Source organism: Hetaerina americana, unplaced genomic scaffold, assembly GCF_022747635.1.
Source record: "Hetaerina americana unplaced genomic scaffold, ioHetAmer1.1.p SCAF_2, whole genome shotgun sequence".
Lineage (NCBI taxonomy): Eukaryota > Metazoa > Arthropoda > Insecta > Odonata > Calopterygidae > Hetaerina > Hetaerina americana.
Window position 1 is genome coordinate 47,379,641 of NW_027286763.1, and position 11,523 is coordinate 47,391,163.

General features: G+C 34.4%; 1 protein-coding gene across 2 annotated transcripts in view; it reads right to left on the reverse strand.

Moving 5' to 3' along the window:
- The window catches only part of swm (Zinc finger protein swm), a 38,701-nt gene extending 27,540 nt beyond the window's left edge, over positions 1-11,161 (reverse strand). For both annotated transcript variants that reach the window (XM_071585954.1, XM_071585953.1), the window contains exons 1-4: positions 10,786-11,161; positions 10,563-10,681; positions 2,360-2,655; positions 1,212-1,459 (exon numbers count right to left, since the gene is read on the reverse strand). In XM_071585954.1, coding sequence (XP_071442055.1) covers positions 1,212-1,459; positions 2,360-2,655; positions 10,563-10,681; positions 10,786-10,844 — 722 coding nt within the window. In that variant the 5' untranslated portion in view covers positions 10,845-11,161. The remainder of the gene's footprint in view (positions 1-1,211; positions 1,460-2,359; positions 2,656-10,562; positions 10,682-10,785) is intronic.
- Positions 11,162-11,523: the final 362 nt, after the last annotated feature.

Genomic DNA, 11,523 nt, shown 5'->3' on the forward strand with positions numbered 1-11,523 from the left:
TGTTGCAGGCATTGCTAATAATTAAAATTGAAATCTACAAAAATTAGATGCTTTAAATGTTAGAAGAGCATTAAAACAAATTATATCTATCCCCAACAAATGGCAAAAAGGCAAGCGGCTACTGATAATCTAACTCAGTTCATTCAAGTTTTTTCTGAAAGGACAAAAATTTTATGATCTATTGTTTAGGCAAAGAGACAAACAATATGTTCATTTGAATGAATGAAAACTGCACTCTGACTACATGAGGCAGAATCATCCTCAGTTCCCCACATGAATAGAAACAACAAAAATCCACAATACTATCCCAGGTTTCAACTGGAAAGAATAAAAAATAGTGGATGATTGGAGAGCGAATGATGATTCCTTAAAAACTTCACAGTTTTGTAGCAGTGACTCTAAGAAAGAAGGAAAAGTTATCATACAAGAAAAATTCATTAGCCATTAATGAACCTACTAAGAAATACTGGATTTATCAAACTTGAAATTACTGCTTAATTTTTTCACCAAATAAATGCATTTTCTAATATTGTGACAAAGAAAGCAACACAAAAATACCGACAAAAATTTAGAGTTTTAATGACAGCATATGCCCTAATTTAAACTTCATGACATTTAAAAGTATTGGATACATTTATTTTACATTAGCGACAGCAAATAAATAATGCTTAGGGTCAACCATTTAGGGAATAATTGTCACACACGTTGTTTTCAGAATTACTCTGATAGAGGATGAATGTATGTGATTCAGAAATGGAGATTCACTCAGAAGAATACATTGAGGAAAATAGATGAGCTTTTTTTCTAACCTTCTATCTTCCACACTCATAAAATTAATCCATCTGACAGAATTATCATTTTGTATGACAGTGTATTCAACAGATGGAATCCAAATTTTCAACTCTTTAACCCATTTGGCTAACTCATTGATATTAGGAATCCATCATAAGTTAATAAGTAATATTCATGGAGAAAAAGAATGAATTCAAGAAAAGTTTCAGCTATTGAAATATTAATTTAAATTCTCTCACACCAAACAAAATTATAAAATTTATGATTGATCATCATTAATATAAGGTGTACCTGATCATGGCCCGCAAACAATATTATCTTGTAATCATCATTTTAAATTACATTTAATCCCTCGAAAGCCAACATTATTTTTCACTAGGTCATTAGATGTTCACTTTGAGATAAGCGTAATCACTCACCTGCGATCTCGTCCATATCTGCGGCTGGGTGATAGTTTTCGTCCACGCCTTTCTTCTTCAACTCCTCCTCTCCAGCCAGCACGCCCACGATCCCTCTCCCGTTCCCTTTCACGCTCACGTCCTCGAGAGCGATGGGATGAACTTGAGTGCTCCCATGAGCGAGATCGAGAACGTCTGAGTGGAGGAGAGAGTGGTGACCGATGCCTTGACCTTCCACCACTTCGACTTACTCCTTTATCTTCCTTTTCCTATCAAATGAGCATAAAAAGATGACGTTAATTTCAGTGATTTGAAGAAAACTGTTAATGGGTAAATTTATGGAGTAGGTTGGAATTCAGAAATTGAATTATCATTTAAATTATAAATTTCTCTATGGTGTTACAATGAAAGACACTTAAGAGGCATGTTTCCAAGTCCCATCCAAAGGATTTAGTAGTACATCCTAAGGGCTCAGCATATTAATAATGAAATGTCTTTATTGGGGCGAGATTGAAAATAGATAAGTCCCTTGTTCAACCGAGCCCCTGCCATACAGAATATAAGCAAGGATCAGCATAAAACAGATAACACTACCATTTCTCACACCCTTAGTATGCAAAGTGGTAAAACCATTCACCCCATCAATTTAATTTAGTATGATATTACTTATAAGCGAAAGTGTTCCAGCATTTCAGTGCAGTCAAGGTGATCATAGGGTAGCCAATAAAACAGTGTAATCTAAACTTGTAATAAGATATTCCAACAATGTAAAATCAATAATATAAAAAAGGAGTAATAGCGAATAATTTTTACACAAACAATGATGTGATCGTTTCTCTAAGTTTGTTTGATTCTTACTTGTTACTAAGAGCCACATGTGCATGCACTTGGAAAAACAAATTTTGAAACAGGATCTACATACTGTTCACTACATTACTCTTAATTCAAAGTAAATAGCCTTAGTCAGTACTCTTTATTTGCAGTATAATGTAATAAATACAAGTTACTGACATCCATGCAATCATTTTCTAATTTTAACATTCTCGTCGAAGAAAAAAAGGGCACTCCCTTTGGGCAAAATAATTAACTCCATCTTTAATCATCAGCTAACTATGCATGCATAATTGAATACATGGATATACAAACCCAATCTTGCCATATGAACTTACAGAGTCTGATTTACGATGTGACCGCACAACAGCAGTGTCAACTGCTTCCTTTTTAACAGGTGTTGTAGCTCCAAGATTTGCAGGAAGTACTCTAGACATGCCCCCTGAAGCTGGAGTTGGCAAAATGAGTGGCATAGTAAGGACTTGACTGGGAGCTGCAGCACTGGTTGCCATAGCAGCTGGCAATGCAGGAGTAGTTGACAAAATAGGCTCTGTCTTGACTATGACCATTTTATTATCAACATAGGACTGAGTCTCCAATGTTTTGAAGAGAAGGTCCACAAACTTCAAGGTTTCTGTAATTTAAAAGGATCCCATTATTGCAATACACAAATGAAATCAAATCGAAGTTTCAAAAGACACTGAAAAAGTGGTTTACCAAGGATCATGAAGGAATGTACAACTTGATAGAATATTGAATTGAGCAACAAAAAGAGATGTGGAAGAAGTAGAAAGATTGTGAGGGAAAAAATGAAATACCAACTTAGCAAAAAATACAGTATTATCAATAGCATCTAGGAAACAGCACTTGATAACACAGACTTGTCATAATGGGAGGAGATAAACCAGATGAAATTCCTATGATGGAACTGACAGCAAAATATGGCCACACAGAAGTGGGAACATCGAATGATTGCATCAAATTTCCATTATATGTACATAAATATTTAAGTACTAAGTATTCATTAAATCTTAAAATGTAATTCCACCTGCTTTGTACTTCATAGTAATTAGCCTTGACAGAATTAAGAAACAATTTTTCTGCAAAAATACTTAGGTAGAAGATTTTAAAAATTATCTTAGAAAACAAAGAACTTAACTTTTCAAGTTTTATTTATCTTTCATAATGAATAGAAACAAGTTTTTTTACAGCTTTCTATGATTGATACCTTTTATGAAAATACTGAAAGAGTACCAAATTCACAGCTTTCATGATTATTCTGCCGAAGAATAGTGGAGTCAAAGGTATAAAAAATGAGAGGTATTGGAAATTCTAATTAGCATAATGAAAGACATTGAAATCAAGCTGCTTCTAAGATTTGATGTAAATGGAATACTTATTATATAGAAAAAGAAATAAGAAAATGATGGGGCAATCCTGAAACTGAATAAAGAGCAACACAGCTGTCCCAATCAGTGCAAGGAATCCATGAGGGTGCACCTTTGCGAAAATTCAGGAATATCAATGGCCAAATACAAAATCCAATCAAAACACCAATTATATTCCAATGTCAATGGAGAAAATTAAGGGAAATTAATATATACATGGCCACATATCCTGCAGAGTATTTCTTATGCAAATTTGTTTACACTATTCAAGGCCTATGCTATTAGGAAAAAATGACGGTACTGATAAAACTCTATTAATATTCTACAAAAATAAGTTTTATGATTATTAATATTGAAGATTCTCTAACAAATACTTAAAAGTCGATTGTTGATGCCTAAAATGGGTGAAACTCCACCTTGAGTATGGGCAGATGTAGAATTTTGTTTAAATTACTCCAATAATCAATATCATTCAATTGAAAAGAGACGTTTCAGGCGTGATATGGTGGAATATCATGATTAATTAAAAATAGCAATTTTCCACAAAAATAAAATTTAATGCGACCGGTTTCAATGTTACTACATCATCATCAGGTGCCTGATGATGATGTAGTAACATTGAAACCGGTCGCATTAAATTTTATTTTTGTGGAAAATTGCTATTTTTAATTAATCATTCAATTGATCATAATTCAATACTATTTATACATTTTTCTAATTTCTTCATAACTTAAGCTTTTAAAACCATTGATATATTTGTTCGCCTTAAAGATTAGATTTTCCTTAGCATACCCCGCGGACAAAATATGCAGTTGCTCTCCAATCAGATTTCTTTACTTATAGCCACTTAATTATACCCAGTACTGACATTCATTCATCAGATTATCTGCTTTGCATTAATCCGCCTAGGCCATTTCTGATGATTGTTCTCTTTATTTTCCCATCTTAAATAAAATCATAAGGTTCTTGGTAACTTAATTGTATCCCAATGAGTTTAAATTTTTAAAATTGAGGCATCCACAATTTCTTTGATCTATTAGATTATGCATTTCAGGATTGGCTGCAGCTTTTGGAAAGTACCTACTTGACATTTTGCTTCCCTTTCAATGAGAGTGCCATTCCCTGATGATGACCTCAGTAATAAGAGTAAAACACAGTATTTTTAACACAGCAAATTCTAGAAATATATACTGTAATAGGGTTTGACTTTTCTGTTCAGTAGAATTTTTTTATATTTCTTCCCTCTCCTACTTTTAATAGGAGATCTGTGCTTCTATTTTCCTCTACTTGCAAATGTTTACCTTTCTTCCTTAACTTTATAACATTATTGTCTTCCAATTTTTTCTATTTCTGCCAGTGACTCACTCCCATGGAATAATATATTCCACAAATCCATATTCAGGGAGAAAAACAATGCACCATAAAGTTCGTATTGTTACCTGTCAATAGGGTTTTTGATTAGCAAGAGCGCAGCTAGTAGATCTTTTCTCAATGTCCACCAATTTTCAATTCTTTCCGTTGATTGCTCTTTCAATAGACACAATAAGGAATAAAACTACTTCAAGTTCCATAAATAAGATAAATCTATTCATAAACTTAGTAAAAACATGGAAAAATAACCCCATATTTCATTTAAAATGAAATAAAACTAGACAAATTATGTCTAGTTTTAGATGCGTACAAGTAAACTACAATTTCAATTCAAGATGAATACTTAGCCTACATTAAATTCAACAAAACAACTCACTCATTTTTGTGCTAAACACTAAACAATGACATATCAATTCACTCTCTTCAATTATAATTTTTTTCCAGCAAGATAACTGTTTATGAACTGTTGGTTAACACTCTCAGTTGATACAATGATTGAATCAATTAAACTATAACAAAAAGTCAACAATCACAAGTTTTGAATGCCTCGAAATGCATACATTTCGAGGCCTTACTATTTATTTTTATTTCACCATGAATTAGATACTGTTTAGGCCATTCCTTTTTGGAACAGGCTTTGTCATAAAAATTCAGATTTTAGCCCATGAGAGGAAACTTATTCCTCATACTGATTTCCTTCATAATACTCCATCATTGCACACTCCTCTCAAATTTAAACATTTCATATTAGCTTTCAGTTTGTGAAACTTCTCATATGCATTGTGTTGATAGTGTCTTCAACTACATCCACATATATACATACATGACTTTATTGGTATGCACTTTGCTCTCAAACCATTTCCTCTTAACTTCCCTTCTCTAAATATGACCAAATCAGGGTAGCACACTTTTTTCAACGTCTATTATTGGTGCATCTAAATTCTCTTCATTATCACCCATTTATCAACTCTATTTTACTATAAACATTTCTCGTGTAGTTTTTATTCCTTTCTTTAGTCAACATTTATGCTTATCCTGACCAACCCAATTTTGACTTCCATAAAATAATATGAACAAGTGTACAGACACTGCTGTTTTTGCTGTTTAAGATGAACATTTTTTATATACTTCACATACTACCAAAAACCTTCATGCCATTATCTAAATCCAGAGGACCTGGGTTCAAATATTTTTCAGTAGTATCTTGATCCCTACTAAAGGTGCTTCGTGGAGGGCACTTTGAGTGAGTACACCGTCCATCGGATGGGACGTTAAGCTGTGGACCCCTTGGTGCCTTTCATTAAGAGTAGGCTAATGTTAATGCCAGGTTTCTCTCCACCCTTCATCCTTTCCTATCAATCCCAAATGGCCTTAGCTTTCGGTCGCCTCCCTGAAAATACTACCCCTATTGCCAGTATCTGCCTGTCTTTTATTCTCTTCATCAATCAACCATCTACCTATCATCTTCATTAAAACATAGATACACAAATAGATTGAGCAAATAATTAATTTGCTCAATTATTTAGCCATTGACATTGTAATAATCCCCATTCCATCATTTACATATGGATACTTTAATTGTGGATGATTTGATGTTAGTTTAATTTTCCATGTCATTCGCTTCAACTTTCCAAGAATTGCTGTAAATTTCTTTGGTTGCCAATAAGTAACATTGCAATGCACAAAAACAGAAGAAAGGGTACAATTAAATCTTCAATCATTAAACCTCCCTCATCAATGCATCCATACTTGACATATTCATACAAAAGCACACAGACCGGCCAAATTAGCATTGTGTGTTCAAATTTTGTTATAAGTTCTTTAGTTCTCAATATATTTATATTTTGTTCACCTTCAAATCAAGTATTCCCTATTGACCACAATGCATTTCTCCAAACGATGCTTCCATTGTTTGAAACATTTCTGAATTTCATTAATCAGGATGTCCTTTAGGCCTTCTAGCAATTTTTGTTTTACCTCCTCCACAGTGTCAAAACACTCTCCTTTCATGTCTCTTTTGAGTCTGGGGAACAAGAAGTCACAGGGAGCTAAATCCAGTGAGTAGGGGGGATGGACAATCGATGTCATACCGTTTTTTGTCAAAAACTGCATCACGGAGAGAGCGGTATGAGCTGGTGCGTTGTCATGATGGAAGAACCAGTCGCCTATGTCCTAAAGATCTGCTCTTTTGAACTCCATGACACTCCAGACGTCTCACAGAGTTGATCAATGGTTCTGCGACATTCTTCACAAATGAGGGCATTGATTTTGTCGACGTTTTTGCCAGTTTTTGATGCTTAAGGGCGGCCTGAATGGGGTTGGTTTTCAATTGACTTTTCACCCTTTTTAAAAATGTGTAAACCACTCTGAGACTCTGGTTTTGATTAGGGCAGCTTCCTCATAGGCAGTCTTGAGCATTACAGTAGTTTCCGCAGCCAATTTCCTCAACAGGAAAGAAAATTTCACTGCAGCTCATTGCTCTTGATAATCCCCCATTACGTTTTTCGCCGAAATGAAAAAAGCTGTTTCACTGAAACAGCTCTCACAGATGGACCAATCCAGTCACAGCGACGGCACTGCGCACACTGACACAGGTGGTGTGAGCCTGATGTACGACCGGCCGAACAAAGGCTTCCCCCACTCTCGCTCCCCACCGCAGCCCATTTCCCGTTACTTTAGGGTCTCCCTTTGTATACATATATCATCTGCACCCCAAATTTTCCCATTCTTTAAAATGATCACTGCTGATACAATCTCATGTTCTCAATGGTTAACCAACTTCCCCACATTCATTTGGCTCACAGTCATTCTCCTCAAAATTATTACAGATGTCCTCAAAATATTAGATCTGAAGATCTATAACTCTGTATTCATCCCAGATAAGAATATTGCACTTATTTTATCAGTCATTTCTTGTCCTTTCTGACGTTTCCCTTTCTATGTATTTCTGAAACAGATTCTTATTTTCTTCAAATTCATTCAGCATCTTTCTTCTATTTGTGGCATTCTGATTTTTTCCTTAATTTCCCCAAAACTTTTTGCATTTCTAATTTTCTTTGGAATCATCATCTATTCTCTCAGCTTCTTCACCTTACACTGAAATCCACCCATTTTCAGCCCCTTCCTTGCCACTCTCAGAATATATTAATTTCTTCACACATCATCTTTTACTCTCCCGACCACATCTTCAGCACATTACCAACAATCATATCTTTCTAGTCTACCATGCATCACTCAAGCTTCTATTTTAAATATAATTTTCTTATTTGACCAATTCTGAATTCAGCTTATCCTAAAGCCTGCAGTAACAGTCTACCACGACATTTTTTTACAGCTTCTCTACTTTCAATTGATTTTTTGTTTTAATCTTCCTTCAAACCTCTTACTTCCCAGATCTAATTTTAAGTATCATACAATTCAGTACCTCTCATTGCCCTCCTATCCATTACTAATCCTCACGGTATCTATTCATTACTTAATAAATCAAACTCTTAGAAACCCCCTCTTTTCACACATACAAATGAATGTATTTAGAATTAATCATTTATTCATTGCAATCCTCACTGTCTTCAAACAATCCAAATAGTTTTTCCCACTATCATTCATACAGGGATGACCAAAAGGCCTTACCACTCTTTTCAAGGCATTTCTATTCTAAAAAAGACCCAAACATGCATGCTTCTCAATATTATAATTCTTTCATCGGGGTCAGGGATCTTCCAACGATTCATTCAAATTACCTCGGAGCTCATTCCACTGAGTTCCAGTATTGTCATCCACTGAAGAGTAACAAGTGCAATCACAAATTTTCATATATCAACTTCCATACAAATACAGATTAAGACAGGGGACACTACCTCATATTTCCTTACAAGTGTACTAACCCTATCATTCAGAATCAAGTTTACATCCTGACTATCACAGAACTATCATTAACTCATTACCATAATGTTATTCTAATGCCAATTTTTTTCAACAAGATCACACCCTTTGAGCTTAGTTTCAATACACAACACCATCACTCGATCTATTCCAATCTTAAAAATCTATTCCACCCATTATTTTTTAACATCTGAGGGTCTTTTGACATTTAAAGCAATGAAAGAGGTATGCAAGATTAAACAATTTTTATCCGGTGTTCACAGTCACATAGAGGAAAAACAATTTCTCTACAGAATAATGAAGAGAGATAGACGTTATATCTAGAGTAATCACAGTGCAGCGTTCACAACCTTATCTACGCTGAAGTTAAACAAGGGAGAGTTTACTTTAAGGAGACCTTAACATTGCAGCAGGGGTTCCATGGACAGCAAATGGTCAGGTTTGGAAATTTTTGTCAACATGCCACAAGCAAACCCACAGCCTAGTAATATCCCAGGCCCACTTTCCCCATTAATAATTAACTACAACATTTCTGAAGGGACTAAATGATAGGCAGCATACCATTTCCAAATCCCTAACACTAGGAGGCAGATGCTGTTTACCAACCAGAATGCACCCACACCATTATCATACCTTTTTTTCAGGTGATTAACATGGGGCAGATCAAGATATAACAGAAAAAATGATTTGCTCGTAATAAGCTCCCACATGCATTTTATGTGATATTATTACAAAAATGGACAAATTTAATGGCTCGCTACATGTTGCCGAAGAGGTTATCACAAAATACAAAAACAATACAAAAATCAAGCATAAATTGGAACATCATGTAACACTGAATGAGTCCATAACACAATGCTGGAAAAATCCAAAGTTAAACATCATCAACAGAAATGTACCAGAACTTTGAAATTTGTATTATAGGTCTTTAATGATAAATATTAATTATATAAATAGAATATAGAAAAAATAAAAAATGTGACTAAGACATTATGATTAAATATTTTTCCCCCAACAAAAACAAGATTAAATAGTATTTAAGCAGTAGTTTTGAGGGGAGGCGACCGACAACTGAGGTCATTTGCGCCATAGGGGATGGACAGGAAACGATTTGAATGAAGTCCTACAAATCTTCAAGTCAAGTCTATTTAATATCAACTATCAATAACTGGGCAAGTGAGAACACACATGTCATTTGAATATGCTTTTATTAGCCTAGAAATGTTTCAGTGCAGCCAATTATTAAGATTTTCACCGCGATGCTATGGCGGCCTACAATTGTGGCTGTGTTGGATGACACAGGCAACAGCTACATCAGTATTGTAAATGCAAAACAAATTCTTAAAATAATACCCCTAATATTATTGTTTATATTCCTGTCAAAATAGAAGAAACCTTCAGCAGAGAAATTAATGGAGATGTATTCTCCAATTAAATCTGAAAACTTTTCATGGCATACAAAATTCCACACTTAAATAAGACATTTCACTATGTTACCCTCAATACAGGCCATACTATAAAATACCCATTTCGCGTGCAGTTGGAAAATTCAAGTTAAAGCTGCTTAATAGGGAAATAATAATGGACTTACACTGATGAAAGACTATTCAAACAATATGGTGGTTGTATTTATGTACACAATTGAAAATGCTACTGCAAATTAAAACAATAATGGAAAACAAAAAACCGGTTGAAATACTCAAATAATTAGGCTATCAACTGTAGCAAAAAATGCCTATCATATTATGCACAAACAATGTGAACAGCGATAAACTTTAATTGCTTAGTTAAGCAAAAGCCAATTATGATTCTAACTAAAACAGTTTGACTTAAAATCAAAGTTTTCTTTAATTATTAAACGCCATGGGTTGGCTGTATTGAGTTTGGATTTAAAAAGTACCTTGCTGAAGAAAAACGTCCAACTGGTCGATCATACTTTCACGAAGGTCTGCAATTGGTTTGTCTTTCTTGACCAAAGCAAAAACATATTTTGCTAACGCAGCAGGATCTGCATCGCAACTGTGGCACAAGAAGAGGGACATAGAAGTTAGGAGACGTTTAGATAATACAACCAAATATTCCAAACACAACCGTCAACAACTTTGATACAATGGCCTACTTACAGGGGTTCCAATATTGTTGTCAGCCATGACTTAAATGCCTCTGGATTTTCAATAATCATTATGATGGATCATAAGCCACACCAAAACTCACTAAAAAAAGAGTTTAGAGCTGTTTGGGACGCTTTGCAGCGGAATTATTGCGAACGAGCATGCATAGTTGGCTCGGGCAAGGCTAAATTGCACTAGCCTTCTTTGTACTGTAACAGTGGTACACAGTACCAAAACTACGAAGATAAAAAATTATAGATATTTATTGCTAATTGGAGCGTTTCAAATTCTATTTCCGATACGACGTATATTTTAAGAATATACTGTCTAAACACCCCCGCAGAGCAACTATGCATTCCACGCTTCTCGTCTTTGACGAACGGCGCTGAGCATCAAGATGAATAAACAAATTACACAACGCATGTCGGTCGTGGCGGGTTGTTCAAAATAAATAAAAAATTGTACCTTCACTCAATCCTCCTATGAAAAATTTATGGATACAATCATTGACATTAATATTATAATAGCAAGCTAATATAATGATTATTTGGTATTTTTAATGGTAAACTAAGTTATGCAAACGTGTAATAAACATACTCAAACAAATATTACAAGGTAACTTCTTTCAAAAGTATTCCAGTTTAAAAGTAAAATCTTGTGATAATCGTGAATATTTTAACATGGAATGTGATTCCTAAAAAAGAAATTTAAAATAATGTATAAAAGAGATAAATCACGCATAATGAGTAT